Raw genomic sequence first — 20,320 nt, forward strand, 5'->3', positions numbered from 1 at the left:
AATCATCAACTAAAAATAAATTAAAAAGGAAATTTGAAATAACTCAATAATAAGAATTAAAAAAATATAAAGAAAGAAAGAAAAATAAATAAATAAATAAATCAATTAATTAATTTAAATACATAATAAAAATGACAAATAAAGCGTATACATATACAATATGTTGGATATAAAACCAATTATAGGACTGAACCGTTGTAGGACCGAATCGTCAGGACACCTCAACTCTACCCAATACTCAAATATCGTATTTCTTAATTTTTACTTTAAAAAAAACTTAATTAAACCTGTTAAAGTCATGTTTGAATTTAGTGTTATATTATTTTCAATAACCTTTTGTTCATTTAAATGTGATGAAAACTATTTTAATGATACTTATATTTGGGTAACGGGTTGGATCTAGCAGACGAGTTGCAAGGTGCGCGAAAAATGGCGACACCAAAACAGAAAGAAAAGTTGACCAAAGAGAAATCTAAAAAGACGGTGTCTCCAGGTAATAGAATATATAGAGTCTTTGATAGTTATTTTGATAAAATCCAGAAGATGGAAGGGTATCTCTGTTTCATTTTGACGAGTAAACAAAAGAGTTGGTGTTGTCGGCTGCTATTGTAACAAGGGAACACAAAACTCAAGAATAGACAGTTCTTGTAGCATAACGAATCGTTAACAACGCTCGTCATGTCTGAAAACCATTACTGCATTTATTATTCTCTTCATTTGATGGAATTATTGTTTCTATTGATATGAAAATTTAACAATTTTTAAACAGAAACTTTTTACTCGGCATGGCAGACGCTTTCAAAATGGCGGCAAGAAATCAATTTATGTTGACTATAAATAGACACAAAAATTAATGCTAGAAATATTGAAATGAAAAAAAGAAATAATTTTCATATAGCAAAGAAAATGAAAATAACACTATTCACACATAAAAAGAATCTATAAAATTGTTACAAGACACTGACATTTGCAAAGTTATTTACACATTAAATTTGAAGAAAAAAGTTTGGGAAAAAAAGTTAAATGTAATTTTATTTTTGAATGGTTTTATTTTCTATTATCTGAGAAATATATTATAAAATGAAGTAAGTAATTTTTAAAGACTATATTTTGTGATTTAAATTTACATATTTTCTTGAGACAAGTGATGTTTCAAATGTTTCATTCTTAAAAAATTCTTTTTCTTGGATTTATTATTGCCGAGCAGTATTTGAATGTAAGAACTACTTTAAAAATTATTTTCAAATGCTACCTACTTTTCCTGAACCTCCATTTTTGGCTCAAAATTAAGTCAGTTTCAATGAAACTTATTACATTTTAGTACAATATGATAATAGACATGATTTTGTAGAATGATTATGTAAGTGTTTTTAAAATGGACATTTCTATTGATTTTTTCAATAAAAAAATTGATTTTCCAATAGTATATACTCTTACCATTGGCTAAAAATTTAAATGTTTCAAAATGTGTGAGAAAACATTCTTTTTTATTTGGTAGGTTCTGATAGAACACTCAGACAGAGAAAGATCAAAGTGGAAACTGAAGATGAGGACAGTTCGTACATGTCATTAGATGTCCTGGCACAGGTGGCATCTGCTACACTGGAGAAAGAACCTGCAGGAAGCAAGCATAAATCTCCTGCTGCGAAAAGGGTAATATTTACCGATTTGATGAAGGACATTGCAACAGCACTGCAAAACACTTCTGCATGTTTATCTTTTGATGGAAAAAAACTTAAACGTAAAGGGGTCCTTACTGGGAAGCCAGTATATTGATAGATAGATTAGTACATTGATTGATTATAATTGTTTAATTTTCATTAAATGTTTTAAAAAATGGAGAAAAAAATGTTTTGTTAAAATCTTGATATAAATGACAATGAAATTCGTTTGATATATATGCCTTTGAACTTGTGATTTATTTCAATTATATCCAGCTTTGAGGCATACTTGATTAATTTAAGATTGTAATTATTGCAAAACTTGTATTGTCAACATCTAAAGCATAAATATCTATTAAAATGAAACAAATATATTTCAGATTACAAAGCGAAATGTGCAGAATTTGGAGTTGTTCAATTTGGAGCAGATCCAGCTTCTTTCAGAGAGGTGTCTTGTGAACTTCTTCTCCAAGTTAACATCTAATGAAATCACCAGAAATTTTATATTCACCTGTGCTCTCATGCCAGAGAAGTGCGAGGTCCAGTACAAGAGTTTTGGTAATGAAACTCAAGCCAGGCTGAGAATGAAGAAGCATCTAAATGCTCACATTCAGGATCTGCTTAAAGAACAGAAAGGTACATGTACCATTATCAATAGCTTTGCATACTTCTGAATCTGGCCTTTCCAATAATTGATTTGTCTTACTTATAATTTGATGACGTAGTCATGTAGTTGTAAGTTGTAAATTTCTTTATTGGAAACATCTGTACTTTTAGATCCTAAGAACAAAGCCATGGAACAGTTTGTTGCTGAGCCAGTACATGTCAAAGAAAAAAGGCAAAAAGGTATTTTTTTATTGCAATCATATCAGTGTTTGAAACTAGCTGTAAAGTATGTTAGACATGCAAGCTGAGTGCAAGTAAAAGTTGTCAACCCTGCCAAAAAATCAAGTGGCCCGAGAAAATAAATGTTCGTTTTAGCAATAATGTGAATGGGGACAGATCACATTATCTTTAATCCCAACCTAGAAACTGATGAATTTGACCTGTTTGCTTGTTCCACTTTGCTACTAATATTATTTGATGATTTGAAAGAAATATATCAATTATAAAAAATTTTTGTTTATGGAAAATTTGTTCGCCTGCAACAAAAATTGTGTGTATAGGGTGCCCAGTCATTTCAAACACTGATCCTATTTAGTTTTGAATGTCCTTTTAATTGCAACACTTGTGGAATTTCAAAAATGTTAAATATTTGACAATATATTATTTGGAACAAAGCATACACAGAAACATGTTTTTACTCACATAGAAATCTCGGGACCCAAAAAGAAACCCACAGGAAGCAAGAACTATGTGTACAACAGAACCAGTAGACCCAAAAGAAAGAGGTACACGGAACTCGATGTTCAGGTCCCAGCCGACCAGACTGAATTAGTGGACGAGGCCGATGTACAACTGGAGAGAGTGGACGGAAACGACAAGGAAAGCTTAATACAACAGCACTTCTCAGAGAGGAGCTTCATGCTGCGAAAATATGCACACAAACAATCCACTCGGTTACAGCAGAAACTGATGAATAAGAAAGGAGAAACCACCAAAGCAGTCGCAGCGGAAGGCGCGGAAGAAAGCGATCTCGGGGACGACACAGAGAAAAGGATCGAAGAGAATGAGCAATTCATTATCGAGTTACTGAGCAGGACTCAGCCTCATCATGATCACGGCTACACGACCATATTTGGTAAGAAGAAAGGAATAGAGGACATTGTATTCGAGACTGAGGAGGAAGAGATAAATGACGGTACTGACTACGGTCAATTTTACGGGAAAACCGGTATAATCACCCCGAACAGGAAGGCGGAGCCTATCCTGTGTCTAGGCAACGTGTCTGTCATGGATGAATTGTCCAGCAGTGGGACAAGTACAGATGAAGCGTCAAAGACGATAATCGTGTGTGCAGAAGAGATTATTGACGAGAATCCTGAAGAAGAGATCAACCTAGTAGAAGGAACAGAAAAAGTGGGAGACACTGGAAAACGTAAGATCTTATGTTCTATGATTTCTTTCCTGTTCTGTGTTAATGATTAATCTGGATATATATAGTTTCAGTCAGAAAAAGTTAACTCGCTCAAATACTAAAATATCACTGCCATCTTGGGATACAAGTTTGACCATATTTATTGATTAGTGTGATTTGATATAAATCAGTTGTAAAGAGAACCCTCTCTTAGAAAATGAAAGAATCTGAGGTATGTATTTTTTTTTTAGATTGTTTTCATTTTCCAGTTGGTGATTTTACCTGAAAACACAATTTGTTTTCAGTTTGTTACTGTTATTTTTTTTTCCCTCAATATTTTAGAAATACTTCTAATACATTCCATTTCATTGAAAATCAGAAAATGTTACATAGTTAGATATTGGTTCTTGTTTCTGAAAATGCATTTTGCTTCTTTTTTTTTAAAGCTTACTTAAGCCAGAGGCTTGGTAGAGCTTTTCTGATCAAAGTTTATCCATCTTATGTCTGTTGTTATTTATAGATTTTACATTTTCAACTTCTTCAAAGGACCAATTTCCTGAAGTAAGGAGGTTCAAGTTTGTTCAAAAGAAGAGCTGGTTATTAGAGTAAAAGTAGAGATTAAAAAATGTTAATTGATAGCAAGCATCTACATGTTATTCAAAGTTATTCAAGTCATGATATCTTGGACAATCATGCATTTGCAGTTTTAACATTTTTTAGGGGACTTTCATACCATGAGGACTTTTCATACCATGAAAAAAAAAAAAAGAAAAATTAAACCTCAAAGAAAATCAGTGTTTTCACAGTAACTACATGTACATATATAACCTCATTTTTAGCTCTACTGGTCAGAGACCAGAAGAGCTTATGCGATAGTAATGCGTCCGTCGTCCGTCCGTCTGTCTGTCTGTCTGTCTGTAAACAATTTTCCAAATGCTACTCCTCCTACAGATTTGATCCGATTTCAGTATAACTTGGCACACAAGTAGACTACACTAAGATACATAATTTTGTGCATCGGTTTTTGATTTCGATGAATGGTGTTGCCGTGGTTACTAAAAATAGAAATTTCTGTGAAATTCTTTCAAAATGCTACTCCTCCTACAGTTTTGGTCCAATTTCATTATAACTTGGCACACAAGTAGACTACACTAAGATACATAATTCTGTGCATCGGTTTTTGATTTCGATAAACGGTGTTGCCGTGGTTACTAAAAATAGAAATTTCTTTGAAATTCTTTCAAAATGCTACTCCTCCTACAGTTTTGGTCCAATTTCAATATTACTTGGCACACAAGTAGACTACACTAAAATACATAATTCTGTGCATCGGTTTTTGATTTCGATGAACGCTGTTGCCGTGGTTACTAAAAATAGAAATTTCTGTGAAATTCTTTCAAAATGCTACTCCTCCTACAGATTTGATCCGATTTCAGTATAACTTGGCACACAAGTAGACTACACTAAGATACATAATTCTGTGCATCGGTTTTTGATTTCGATAAACGGTGTTGCCGTGGTTACTAAAAATAGAAATTTCTGTGAAATTCTTTCAAAATGCTACTCCTCCTACAGTTTTGGTCCAATTTCATTATAACTTGGCACACAAGTAGACTACACTAAGATACATAATTCTGTGCATCGGTTTTTGATTTTGATGAACGATGTTGCCGTGGTTACTAAAAATAGAAATTTCTTTGAAATTCTTTCAAAATGCTACTCCTCCTACAGTTTTGGTCTGATTTTGATATAACTTGGCACACAAGTAGATTACACTTAGATACATAATTCTGTGCATCGGTTTTTGATTTCAATGAACAATGTTGCCATGGTTACTAAAAATAGAAATTTCTGTGAAATTCTTTCAAAATGCTACTCCTCCTGCAGTTTTGGTCTGATTTCAGTATAACTTGGCACACAAGTAGACTATACTAAGATACATAATTCTGTGCATTGGTTTTTATTTTGATGAGTGGCAAGGATCATTTTTCTATTTATTGCTGATTTAAAGTCTCAAGTCCCAACTGCTACTTTTCTCTTCCTTTGTTTTAAGTATAAACCAGTAGAGCTACAGTCTCGACAGAGACTTCTGGTCTAAGTTGGAGTCACTGCTGACTGGGGTTCAAAATTATAGTTCAAAGAGTAGTTATTCTGCACACCAAATACTGTCAATGTCTGGAATTAGTCAAGTTAACAGAAAAAAAAGATTTTTTTATATTTATTTTGAAAAGAAAAAACAAGATAATCTTTAGCCTTTATTGTATAATATTAATAGAGTAAGTAACTGTTGTTCATGGGGACGATCGACACAAGCTTAATAGATTAAACCATTGAAACAGAGATACTTTTTATCTGCAGGCCCTTATCCACCCATGCCACGGTTTCCTGGTGCATGGAAAGGAAGAATAGCAGATGACGAGTTGTACAATGATGATGAAGATTTCAGTATGTTGAGGAAACGAAGGAAAGTAGACAAAGAAGGATCTGCGGAATGGGAAAGGGTTAGTGATTAAAAATTGTCCATACAGGAACGTAATATTCATTATATATGTTCAGGTAAAGCAAAATTTTATTGAAGTTCAAATCCTTTTATAACAATATCTTAATTATCACTGAGAGTTTTAACTATTGAATTAAACATGATTTATGTATCAGAATATTGTTTTGAAGGCTTATTTTACACGTATAATATGCATCAATGGTTTTTTTGTTTTCAAACAGAAAGCAGCACTGAAATGTATCCGAGAATTGAAAGGGAAAAAGAAGGATGACAAGCAACCTCTGTATTGCAGAATTTGTAAAGACAAAACTTTTACTGCTAGTGCTACTCTTATGTACCATTACAGAAGTCATGCAGGTGAGTGGATTCACATGTATATATCAGTAAGGCATGCAGAGCTTTTTATACTCCCACTCCGAAGGAGAGGGGGTATTCTGTTTTACCCTTGTGTGTCTGTTAGTCTGAAACAAATTTTCATTGCAGTTTTCTAAGCAACTACTCATTGCAAATGCTTGAAATTTTAACACGATCTTCTCTGAGGCATGCCATAAGGTGGTATACATTTTTGTTCAAATCCGATGTCAACTTCCTGCTTCGGCGCAGTTTTCTTAGCATCTACTCATTACAGATGCATGAAATTCTTGCACTTACTTTGTTGAGGCATGCCATATGGTTGGATTTATTTTCATATGAATCTGATTTCAACTTCCTATTTATCTGTGCCTCTGCCCGTAATTGAACTTGTAAATTAACATGAGAGTGTATATTCACATCAGAGCGGGGGTATTACTAGTGAGCATTGGCTCACAGACTTCTTTTTTTTTTTTTTTTAAAGCGTTTTACTTCCAATCTTTCTATCAGGGAATGACAAATTGATCCTTCATTGTAGTTTAAATGGAATGGCAGAACACAAGTCTTTGGTGCTTGACATATTTAGTTCCTTTGACTTTAAGATGTTGCTAAATTATAATGTGCAATAACTTTTCCCCTTATCTGATCTCTTTTCCTGTACACACTTCAAATACAATTTGATCATTTAGAACTTTGCAAAATTTAGAATACATTATGTAGTTTATAAGAAGCTTTCACATCATTTTCAACTCTTTTGCCTCATTCGTTCTTGATATCAATTTTAAAATTACTGTACAACTATCCAATTTTACTCTCAAGGGTTTATCAAATGGAGACTGATGAAGGAAAGGCCCCGTTATTGGTACAAGCCTAATCTTGCTACCATTGTTGCCATCAAATTAAAAAAAATAAATTTTTAAAAAGTATATATTGTTCTATTTACAGGAATAAAACCATTTGTGTGCCTTATATGTAACACCACATTCACGAGGCAGCATAGTTTGAACTACCATATGCTCATCCACAACAACCAAAGCAGATTTACCTGCAAGGATTGTGGACGGAAGTTTAGACATCCCAGTCATTTCAAGGTACAGTAAGGCTATCTAAATTTAATTCCCTGGTTCTCAGGCCAATTTACTCCAAAACAGATGCAGGAGGGCGGCATTTTATTTTTCATTTTATTGGCAATAAAGTAGATGAGGGAGGTATTTTTTTTTATTTTAATTTCCAAATTTTCTTTAACATAAAGATAATTTTTTTAATCACAGATATACTTTCCATTTCTGGTCAAAATTTCTGCTTTATCCATTGCTTAACAGCGTGTAAACATCGTAGGTAATGTCCTCGAATGTATTTTCAAACGAAGTAGCCAAAATCTCATTGTAAATGGCTACCGGAAGTGATATTTGAATACTAAACTACGAAACAAATGAGGTCGGAAATTTTTTTCCCGGATTGGTCTCCGCAATACCAACTTTTTATTTTATCAAAAATACAATAAAATCGGCAATGCGGCTACCTCAAAACGGATGCGCGCGGGCCTGAGAACCAAGATTTCAATTTTTTATGGCCTAAAACTCGTTTAGTACGAACATGGATATTGCAAATTCACGGATATAGCGAAGTCATCTTGGATCCCCAGCTATATAAACTTAATGAATTTCTTATACGGATATAACAAATTACAGATAAAGCAAAGTAGTTTCATAGGTTCCAGTGACTTCGTTATAACCGAGTTTCGCTGTATTCAAATTATTAGGTAGATTATCTCTGGTTGAAATGAAAATGTACAAAATTTATGTTTCATACCAATATTTGGCAAAAAAAATTGACACCTACCCACCAGAACATAAATTCAAATTGTTATGAATATGCATACCCGGTACATGGCCATCTAAAAATGTTGCTTTGTGTCAGCTAAGTAAGAGGTGTGGCATACTTTGTCGTGATTTGTAATTTTTTTTCATATTGAAACTGTCTGAAGGTTAAATACTGATAAGCTGTACCTTTACTTTGGTTTAAATTTTTTAAGATAGGATTTATTTAATTTTTGATTTTAAAGATTCAAAATTCGGTGATTTGTGTGTTTTTAGGAACATTTGAGGAGGCATACTGGAGAAACTCCATTTGTGTGTACAGATTGTCCTCAAAGATTCAAAACCAGAAATACATACAAAAGACACTTAAAGACCAGGCACGGAAAACTCCTAACTGCTGATGGAATACGGTGGCTAAGTGTCGAAGAGTTCGCAAAAATTCGCACAAAGCCGTACAGGCGGAGTCCAGAACGTCAGAGGAGAAAGAGCAAGGAACAAACCATTCTTCCGTCGCGGCGGTCGATCGATGTGGAGGGTCAATCAGATTCGGACAGTAGCACTATCTCGGTGACAGGTGACCTTGACGAGTTAGTGGACATTAAACTGGAGATGGATCAACCCTTGGACTTAGGAGAAAACCAAGGAGACATGTTGAGTGAAGTTCAGGATGTGGACGACCAAGATCAAAAACCTGTCCTTGACGATCTTCGCAAAATTATTGTGCCGTTTGGAGTCAATATTGCAGTGAATTCATAGCAAGTGGATCAAAAGTCCTTTGTTTTTTTGACTAGATCTGAAAAAAAAATATTGCTTAAAGCAAAGTTGCCTTGTAGATAAGCTACTGATTTGCAATATAAAATCATTTTTTCTGGGAGCAAACAAAATTTTGTATGTCATTTATAAAATTTTAATCACCTTTTTGTACCTCATACAGAAATCTCATTTGTATATAAAATTGTACTTATAGATTCAATTATCAGTGATTGATTGTTTTTGATACTATAAGTTGTACAGTTATGATATGTAGTTATATACATGTATGTAGTATTACTTCTTTTTTTGTACAGAGAAGAAATTTCAAAAAATTGTATGTGTAATGTTTTTATACAGAACAAAAGTTTGCATCAAACATAATTTGTAGAGAAGTATGTGTATTATAAGAATTTTCCATTAATTTTTAAGTGAAGAAATAGTTTATTTTAATTAAACTACCATACTATTTGAATCAGCATATATCCAGGCAATCAAGCAAGGGAATAAATTAGAAATGTATAATTTTGGTAATCATGGTAATTCTTAACATTACATGTAGACTGCTCTGAGAAAGAATGCCTTTTTGCTTTAAGGTCAGACAACACATTCCTCAAATATCTGTTTTGTATCTATTGGTGTTATTTAAAAAATATTCATATTTGTCATTCTCTTCTGATTTCTACATTGTTTTCAAAATATTTTTAAATATAAGTACACCATAAATTGTGATATAGGCCATTCAGAAGATTACCCATAAGGGTTTTCTAAGAAATATGACCCTATGGTATCGTGTCCAAATGCCTGGTAAGGTACATACCCTAATTTTTTGTGAGGAAACTTGTTTAAGTACATATACTTTAATAACAAATTCTTAGGAAAAATTATATATTTTTAAGGAACGTATCGTCTGACCTTAATATGAGATCTGGTTAAATCAAGAAAGAAATTTGTTATTTAAAGATTCACATTTTTCAAAATAGTAATTATTTTACATAATGTAGAACAAATGATGTTCTAAAAGAGCAGATACCAAATGAATTTTACTTAAGTGACAAAATAATCTCCATTGTATGGATGCCAAGTGTTTGAATGTAATTTTATTTCATACAATTTGTAGAAAATTAATTTGCCTAGAAGTTCAGTACAACATTTAAATTATTCTGTCAAACAAGCAGTTTAGAGAAGTTTGCTGATGATGTTGCCATATTTTTTAGCTGTATATTCTCAAGACTGTTTAATAAGTATAACAATAGCAACAAATGGAATGTATTGTTTGAAGGAAAAAGTAACAATTAAACTGAAGAAGATTTTCATTTTTTCTGCTTGACAATGATTTATTTTATTTGCTTATATTTTGATGTCATTAAATGAATTGCACTATTTTTGTAGAGACTGCTTGATGTATATTAAACTGTATTATACAATCATTGCATGTTTTTTACATGTATATATGAAAGGTCAGATATGCTTGTGATAAAAAAAAGTTAGATGTACTCATTTTTAGATGTTACTTAAAATTTTATTTTTGAACAAACTAAGACTATAAAGTCAGTTATTTTTTTTTTCATGTCTAGTATATAGATGTGTAGGGATAGTTCTCGAAGCCTACCCTTTCAGAAAACAAATGAGTATACATGTATTAATATGTACCCATATAGGATTCTTGTTAAAGTTGCACATTTTCATGTTAATCAAATTTCAAGGCTATTTTGATGTTTCTGAACTTTGGAATACATGTACCAGTAAAGTTTGGTCAAATTCCAAGTTTCAATATAAATCTCGCTTGGATAATGTAAATATGTTGTCAAATCCAGAAAATTGTGTGTTTTGGGAAATCTTGATGAATTCATTCCTTCAATGTAAAGTATATGTCATTGATTCTAAGGATTGGAAACTACCGGTACATGTATTGAAATAACCAGTTACTATAGGGTACTGGGTACTGTATTTAATCAATTGTAAAATTTTGGTTTTGATTATTTTTTTTTTTTTTTTTGGAGAATATGCCAGTCAATTTCCTGATATTTTTAACTGTTCATGAACTTAACAAAATCTTAATATAGATTCCAATTCCAAAATGATTTCACAAAATCTGAACATTAGGTAAACAGAAACTATATACACACTATTTTCATTTCCTGTACTTGTTTCCTCTGTAAGTTGATAAAGAAAACCTTTTTGATTCAATACATCACTAGTTTGAATAATAATATCAGAAAGATGCTTTAAAAAGACATGTTCATTTTGAAACAACAAATACAATGTGGAATACAATTAATCAATTTATCAGTTGGAATAAGCTGCTGGTAAATAAGTAAACAGTTATATTCCATTGCCATCCCTAAGTAATACATTTCCCAAGTTACTTTGTACAACTTTGAAGCAGAGTGCTAATTAGTAATAGTAATTTGTTGTCACTTTTTGATCAGAAATACAGTTTTGTAAAAATTTGCTCTTTTTGAATGTTAAACAAATTGGAGTGTATATTTGAATGGATGAAGAGGAAGTCTTTGACTGAAAGGTGAAAATGGCTACAAAGTATTGTTTTGATAGTGCCATTTATAACAATGTACATATATTTTGTACTTATATACATCACATGTACTGATATTATGTTCCTTAACAGTTTACTTTTTTGGATCTGTAAAGTTTGTTCAATTTAGACCTTGCATTTTCAAAAACAAAACAAACTATTCTCCCTTTCGTTTATAATTGAAATTTTTTAGATATCAAATTTTTCTTGTAAACTTTTGACATTTTCCTTTGAGTTCTTCACATTAAGGACCAGTTAATGACATGATAAGGTGTTCATCTGTCTGTCTGTCTGTAAATGGCCTTTCACAATGTCATCCTAACTACAATTTTGATCAAATTCAGTTTGTACTTGGTAAACAAGAAGGTTATTTCTATTTAGAACCAAGACTTACAATCCTACTCAGCAGATTTTTATTTAAATGAACAGCTGCTTGTACAAAAAGAAAAGCAATTTCTGTTAAATTAGGTTTTCTCCTTTTTTTTTAAATTGGTACACATGCAAGTAAAGTTGAATTAGATTTACAAAAATCTATTTATCAAATTCTGACAGTGAATGCTAAGTCATGGCATGGCACCTTCATTTCAATTAAATTATTTCCAATTTTTTTTGTTCAGATTTCAATAAGACTTGTTACATAAGCTTAGACTTAATGACATCTACAAATTTATATGTGTATGCATAAGTTTCATGTCCTAGCTCCCTTTTCTCTTCTCAAACAAATGTTTTGATATTAGTATATTAATGAAGAATGTTTTTCATTTGCAAAAATTAAAAGTAAAATGGATTTAAAATTGAAGAAAATGAAAATAATAGCTGGGTTACAGTTCATAAGTCTGTTAATGTTAATTACATTTCATGTAGTTTTTACTTTTATCTTTTTTTGTTTCAAAAGTATGGAAAGTACCACAAGAAACCAGTGGAGCTATTGTTTTTTCACAGATGTTATATAAATTGTGCTGAAAAAATCAAATACTGAAAAATTGTAAAACATTTTGTTGAAAATAGATTGTTACATATATTCCATATTATTATCAGGGTTGTACATGTATAGCTATGAATGCAAGTGTTAATAAATTGTTATAGTTTGTACATACATTAAGTTGCATGTCTTTTGATCTGATAGTTAGAAGAAAGGACAGTTGTACTTGCTAAAGGAGCTTTGAACTCAAATCTGACTTCGTGTAGGTCATTAAGAAGACTGGTCCCTCTTAATGAGAGTTATATCTGGAAAAAAGAGGGGGGCTGATGCTAGGTGCCTTACATGCAAATTTTTATAAATTTGAAAATTTAAAGAATGTGATAATGACAATGGGAATAAATGTCAATATAAAATATATTGTTGCTTTGCCCCCATCATACTTTCTATTGCATGAAACAGCAAAGTAAACAAAAAATAACGAAAGGAAGTCAATGTTTTCTCAAAGTGGGTCAAATGTCAAGGTCAAAGGGTTGAAATTAATCATAAGCAAGAGTAGACCTTGTTAGAAGATATACACATAAAATTTAAGTCGTACATGTAGCACCAACTAGCATTCAAAAGTTATGCCCAAGGTTCTAGCCCTAACTATTTAAAAGTTATTGCCAAGGTTAAAAATTTTAGAAAGTAGGTCAAACTTCAAGGTCAAAGAGTCGAAGTTCTTGGTATTCAAGGAAGGGTCTTCTCACAAGAATTACATATGTAAAGTATGAGAGCACTAGCCCTTACTGTGCAAAAGTTATGGTCATGGTTAAAGTTTTTTCATAAGTATGGAAATCTAGATCAAGGTCAAAAGCTCAAGGTTGTTTGTATCCAATGAAAGGTCTTTCCACAAAAATATACATATGAAGTATAAAAGTCCTGGTATCTACTGTTCAAAACATGGCCAAAGTAAAAGTTTGGAATTTTTGTGTAAAAGTGGGTCAATCTCCAAGGTCAAAAGGTCAAATTTGGTGGTACCCAAGGAAAGGTCTTTTCTACAATCTTAAATATGAAAGTCATAGCCCCACTAAATCAAAGGTTTTGGGCAAGGTTAAGTTTATACGGACGGACACGACAAAAACTATATACCCCCGAAACTTCGTTTACGAGGGCATAAAAATCTTCTCAAGAACCACTGGGCCAGAAAAACTGAAACTGTGGAATGGGGTGGGGCCACAAAAGGTACTACAAGGGGGAAAAGCAGGACCAAAGTTATAAAGGTGGGCTTTGTGTGCTATGGGCCTTTTGTGTAAAAGGGGTCAGAATCTAAGGTCAATGTTAAAGGGTCTAAGCTACATGCATTCACATCCATGGAACAGTCTTGTCACAATACTAGTAAGTAAACGTGAAATATGAAACCTTTAGCACCAACTGTTCAAAAGGTATGGCGATAATGCAGGTTTTTTGTGCAAAAGTGGGCCAAGGCAATAGGTCAGATATGTTGATATCCACGGGAAGGTCTTGTCACAAGAAATACACATGTGAAATATAAAAGCTCGAATCAATCTAATCTAATGTTATGGCGAGGTTAAAAGACGGGCATAAAAATAAAAATATATCTGTGAAACTCCGATGCCCATGATAAAAAAATTCTCAAATGCAAGTTAAACTCTCAGGTTATAAAGGTCAAGATATTGACAAAATTGCTATTCAAAAGGTCTTGCCACAGAGAATTAATCAAAGGTTATGGGTCGCCCGAGTGGTGCAGTGGTTAGAGCGTCTAGCTGCTCTAGGGTCGTGGAGTAAGGAGTTGATCTTTATGTCGTGGGTTCTGACTCAAATCCCACTGTAGGACGTGGAGACTGGTCCTTTGGATGAGACCAACAATTAAACTGAGGTCCTGCATCGCATGCAGTAACCTGTGCTGGCACGAAAAAGATCTCACTACTCAATGACCGTAAGTGCTGAGTATAAGACAAAATTTTCAGCTCTCCACCTGCAAACGAAGGCAGCTCCATATGAGTGAAAAAATATCAATAGGAATGTTTAACAACATACGAACAAACCAAAGTTATTGCCAAGGTGAAAGTTTTCTAAAAGTAGATCAAACTCCAAGGTCAATGTGAAAAAAAATACTGTGAAGTATGAAAGTCCTAGCAGCAACTGTTCAAGTAAAAAGCCAAGATTAAAATGTTTCAAAAGTAGTCCAAACTCCAAGGTCAAAGGGTCAAATTGTTTATACTGAGAGGAAGAGCTTGTTTTAAGGAATAAACATGTGACAGTCCTAGCATCAATTATTCAAAAGAAATGATCTAAAGCGTGCGTGCTTTAACAGAATACCTGTAGAACAGAGGCCTGTTCAGCAGAGCGAACGTTCGCGAGCGCTCACCAAATTTCCTTATACCTCCAATAGTAATTTTTGCGAACGTTCGCTCTGCTGAACAGGCCTCTGGTATTCCATACATACTTGAATCAATCAGACCGACACTCTTCATATACACTACATAAACACGTGTTCAATTGGTACACGTGTTTGTGATAAGTTCAATATATACATGGATTAGGGTTATAGAGTTAGGGTTAAAATGGAAAGGTAAGGGTTAAGCTGCGAGGGTTAGGGCTTGAGTAAGGGTTAGGTTAGGGTTTAGAGTTCGGCTGCAAGGGTTAGGGTTAGGGTTAGATAAGAGTTAGGATAAGGCTGCAGAGGTTGGGGCTAGGGTTAGAGTTAAGCTGCAAGGGCTATCCTTGGGGCTAGGGTTTGGTTAGGCTGCGAGGGTTAGGGTTAGAATTAGAGTTAGGGATAAGCTGCAAGGTTTAGGGTTACCATTATGGCTATTGTTAGAGTTAGCATTATGATTAGGGTTAGGTTAGGGCTATGGTTAGAAGAAGAGAAAGGGTTAAGCTGCAAGGGTAAGGATTATAGGGTAAGGGTTAGGGTTAGCATTAGTGTCAGGGTTGGCTTAAGGTTAAGGTTAGAATAAGTGTTAGGGTTATGCTGCAATTGTTAGGGTTAGCGTTAGGGCTAGGATTAGGGTTAGGCTGCGAAGGTTAGGGTTAGAATAAGAGCTAGTAAGGGATAAGCTGCAAGGGTTAGAGGTTAGGTTAGGAATAGAATATGAGTTAGGGTTAAACTGCAAGGGTAAGGGTTAAGGTTAGAGTTAGGCTGGTATGGTTACGGTTAGCATTAGGGTTAGGAACTGATATTTAGAGGCGAAAAAAGTAGCCCCTAACACTGGATAGAAAAATTAAAGAAAAAAGCCTCCACGACCGGTGGACTGGTGGGAGAGGCCCAAACAGTGTGTGAAATACAACTTAGTTCCTCAGCTAGGTAGTCCAAAATATCAGAAAAATAAACTACCGGTAAGTCCAACTAGAGAGAAAAATAAACTAAGTCCAAATAGAGAGAAAAATAAAGTCCAAAAAATAGACTATATAAGTAAAAAAAGAGCCTCCGCCACCGGCGGACCCGTGGCAGAGGCACAAAAAAGACTAAGTCTCTTAGCGTGCACCCCCTTAAGCATGCGGGTTTCCCTCACCACCGGCAGACCGATGGTAGAGTTCAGGGAGTGAAGCTTTCCGCCATTGCGGGAAGTCTCTATAGCTTAAATGCATGCAATGAGCTCAAAAATTAAAAGTTTTGAAATATTATTATAAGTGTCGATTGTTTTTACAATCCACACAGGTCCGAATGAAGCAATTTCATTCAACTTGAAGGAGAGGAGCAGACAGTATTTTTGATATACAAACTTGTGTCAAAAATCTTGAAAATAACAACCTTAGTTATGTTCAAAGAAGTAAATATAGATTTTCATTTGTCATCTGTTTCAAGTTTCACAATAATGGGATTTTAAGTGATGAAAAGTTTCATAGATTATTAACGATGATTGTAGAAAAGTAGAATTTATAGAACGTAATAAAAGCGTACAATTTTCTAATACTTTAGAGATTTATTATTTGCATTTTTTACAACCAAAATAGGTCCAACAAGCACTTTGACCTTCAAGGTTGACCTCATTTTCAAAAAAATCAACTTGGGTGATAACGTGATAACTTCTGAATGATATATGATAGTGTGTTCATATTTGACACAATATATGCCATAAATAATGACATCTCACCCACAAAGACACTGCATGAAAGCAGGGGACCACAATTATTTGAATTGGGTCAGAAATCATGAGAACATGCTCGTAAAAAATCTTTTCACAGGTAATGCACATGTCAAATATGAAAGCCCTATCTCTTTTCAATCAAAAGTTAGAAGGAAAAATTAACATTTTTGAAAAGAAGGACAAGTTTCAAGGTCAAGGTAATGAGATAAAAAATTATGGTTTATTTAGAAAGGTCTTGTCACAGGCGATACACAGGTATAATATGAAAGCCCTATCTCTTCTCATTAAAACGTCAAAACCAAGGTCAAAGTTTTTGAAAAGTAGGTCAAACTGCAAGGTCAAGGTCACAAGGTCAAAAATAAAGTGTATTTATAAGAAAGGTCTCGTCACAGATAATACACATGAATGTTTAATATGAAAGCCCAATCTCTTCTCTATCAAAAGCTTTGGCCATTTCAATGTAAAGTTTATTTTTTTTAAGTAGGTCAAACCTCAAGGTCAAGCTCACAGTTCAAAATATCATAGTGTTGAAAGGTCTTCTCACAGGCAATACATACTTAAATGAGAAGAGATGGGGCTTTAGTATTAGTCCTATCATAGGACTAATATTAAAGCCCCATCTCTTCTCATTCAAATGTCATGACCAAGGTTAAAGTTTAAAGTAGGTCAAACTTCAAGGTCAATGTCACGACGTCAAAAATCATAGTGTACGCGTATTTAGAAAGGTCTAATCACAGGTAATATACTGGATTAATATGAAAGCCCTATCTCTTCTCATTCGAAGGATATGACCAAAGTTAAAGTGTTTTGTGACAGACCGACAGAACTAGAAACTGACAGACGAATTAGATTTAATGTCCCCTCGCTTAAAATCGCGAAAGCAGGGGACAAAAATACATACCAATCCAGGTATCTATATTTTTTTTGTTATCTATATCATCTGTCCTTAAGTATCCCCCCCCTCAAAAAAATGACATCATTGATCTGGTTAAGTAAAAGTATAAATTCTATAAATTAACAAGCAAATTCAAAGAATTATGTTCTCCAGTTTTTGGTGTCTTTGTGGGTGAAACACATTTTTATGGCATAATGTGTCAAACATGAACGCCCTATCTTATGTCATAGGCGTCGGAACCGGGGGGGGGGGGGGGGGCTAGGGGGGCTTAGCCCTCCCCCCCACTTTTTTTCCAAATATATACTTAGTATAGACATTGAACATATCTTCGTAGGTTTAGCCCCCCCCCCACGTTCCACAGATACGTCTTAGTATAGGTTAAAATGGGGAAAGTGGTGGTGTTTGGAAAAAAAATTTGGTACTGAAGTTCGAACCTACACCCCCTCCCCCCACACGAAATTTTCGTATTTGGGAAAGAAACGTTTCCCTTTTTTTTTTTTGCTTGTCAGGTTTTTTTGAAGGTACAATTTTTTTTTTTTTGCACTTAGCCCCCCCCCCCCCCCACACACACACACTTTCAATTTGCTTCCGACGCCAATGTATGTCATTCAGAGGTTATCAATGATTTTTTTTAAAATTAATTCAATCCTGAAGGCCAATGGGTTAGAAATCATAGCATAAGGTCAGAAATATCTTGTCACATGAAATGCACATGTCAAAAATGAATTAAAAGCCATTTCTCTTCTCAATCAAAAGTTATAAGGAAAAATTAACATTTTTGAAAATTAGGTCAAAATTCAATGACAAGGTCACAATATAAAAAAAACATAGTGTATAACAAAAGGTCTTGTCACAAGCAATGAACAGATTTAACATGAAAGCCCCATGTCTTCTCATTCAAACGTCATGAGCAAGGTAAAGTTTTTTGAAAAGTAGGTCAAACTTCAAGGTCACAAAGTCAAAGTGAAGTGTATTTATACTACACATCTTTAATATGAAAGCCCCTTTTCCTTTCATTCAAAGTTATGGCCAATTTTTAAGTTTTTAAATTAAAGTAGCTCGGACCTCAAAGTCACAGGGTCAAAAAATCATAGTGTGATTTGAAAGGTCTTGTCACAGGCAATACACAGGTCTAAGATCAATATCAAAGCCCTATCTCTTCTCATTCAAATGTCACAACCAAGGTCAAAGTTTTGGAAAAGTAGGTCAAACTTCAAGGTCAAGAGGTGAAAAATCATAGTGTATTTAGGAAGGCCTTGTAACAGGTGATAAACATGATTAATATGAAAGCCATATCGCTTCTCATTCAAAAGTTGTGGTCATTTCAATATAATGTTTAATTTTGTTGAAAAGTAGGTCAAACTTCAAGGTCAAGGTCAGGGGGTAAAGATTAAATCATAGTGTATTTAGAAAGGTTTTATCACAGGTAAAATACATGTGTAATGTGAAAGCAATATCTCAAGATTCTCATTCAAAAGAATTTTATGACCAAGCTAGCTAGGTTACACTTTTTGTGACGGATGGACAGACTGGCAGACGAATGAGATTTAATGTCCCCTCCCTTTCGCGAAAGCGGGGGACAATAATTTTGTATAAGAAATATGAATGAAGCCCCCGGAAGCTCCTGGATTCTAGAGATTTTTTTATGGTAAAAATTAATGAGGCTATCGAGTATAGACATTATTTACATTTTCTCGACGAAACTATGTTTTATGCTAACTTTCAGTTGACAATTTTTTTTTTGGGGGGGGGGGCGCCGGGTAGCGCCCCCCTTAAATCCGCGACAGGTTTCATAAAAAAGAATAAGAATGAAAAAGATTATAATTATAATGGTATCAGAAGGTTCTTCTATTCTTTTAAATACATATTTCCCCCCAAAACTGTTCCGTTTTTATTACACTTAATTACGGACAGACGGATGGGCAAGTGGGCAGACAAACCCAAATTTAATATCCTCCACTTTCACTGAAAACGGGGGACAAAAAGTCTGAACACAACTGTACCTAAGATTTGAAATAATTTTTCCCGCCTTTATTCGTTGCCATATCTCGCGAGACAAAACGAGATTATGCACGATTTCCATCATGGAGGCTAAATGTGTTGTCAAGTGAAGCTTTCGCATGCTTGTTTATTTCTGTATTGTGAAGTGCCTTCAAAGATTCAGAGTACAGATGTAAAATATGTATCAATGGATAATTGTAAATTATGACAATAGTTTTGGATAAACACAGATTAAGTTAATTAATATGGGTAGCTTAGATGCGACGTCAACCTCGCTGGCTGAGGACTTGCAGGATTTGCAGCTCGATAGACCCACCAAAGGTCTAAAGGTATGTGTTGCCTCATACAGTCAAAGACATTGCAAAATGTAAATAATTAAAGAAATATTCCACAGAAGTACAAATGCACTTGCAATATTTATTTTGTAGTCTGTTGAAGAACTCGAAAAATTAACGGTTGACGAACATTTGAGTGATATCGAGAGGGCAGTTTATTTACTGAGGTGAGTATAAAACTATACAAAGTGATATCCTATAGAGTATATGAAATTTTGACACAACATATTGAAGCCCTCAAATGACATTTGAGTCGTTAATTTAAACAATTTAAATACCTGGGTATGATTATCTACCTTGCTAATCACTTCTTGTTACCTCTTAAAATACAATGTAAAAGTAATCACAGATTGTGTTTAATATCTGCACTGCAAATATCCGCTTACTGAGATTAAAATCATTGAATGTATTTGTTAGAATTATGACTAGTTAGAGCTGCAT

At 33.8% G+C, this 20,320-nt stretch overlaps 2 protein-coding genes across 2 annotated transcripts in view; both read left to right on the forward strand.

Moving 5' to 3' along the window:
- The first annotated feature begins 404 nt into the window (after nt 1-404).
- LOC134230821 (uncharacterized) lies at nt 405-9,371 on the forward strand. The gene is made up of 9 exons (XM_062712679.1): nt 405-493; nt 1,499-1,653; nt 2,042-2,297; nt 2,439-2,507; nt 2,974-3,699; nt 6,037-6,179; nt 6,400-6,535; nt 7,475-7,620; nt 8,626-9,371. The coding sequence occupies exons 1-9, from the start codon at nt 430-432 to the stop codon at nt 9,103-9,105; spliced, it is 2,175 nt and encodes a 724-aa protein (XP_062568663.1). The 5' UTR covers nt 405-429; the 3' UTR covers nt 9,106-9,371.
- Nucleotides 9,372-19,621: 10,250 nt separating this feature from the next.
- The window catches only part of LOC134230823 (serine/threonine-protein phosphatase 4 regulatory subunit 4-like), a 41,551-nt gene continuing 40,852 nt past the window's right edge, over nt 19,622-20,320 (forward strand). Inside the window, exons 1-2 of the mRNA XM_062712680.1 lie at nt 19,622-19,873; nt 19,973-20,046. Of these exons, the coding sequence (XP_062568664.1) occupies nt 19,790-19,873; nt 19,973-20,046 (158 nt within the window). The 5' untranslated portion in view covers nt 19,622-19,789. The remainder of the gene's footprint in view (nt 19,874-19,972; nt 20,047-20,320) is intronic.

Source organism: Saccostrea cucullata, unplaced genomic scaffold (assembly GCF_032062105.1).
Source record: "Saccostrea cucullata isolate Sc308-1 unplaced genomic scaffold, CSIRO_AGI_Scuc_v1 ctg73, whole genome shotgun sequence".
NCBI lineage: Eukaryota > Metazoa > Mollusca > Bivalvia > Ostreida > Ostreidae > Saccostrea > Saccostrea cuccullata.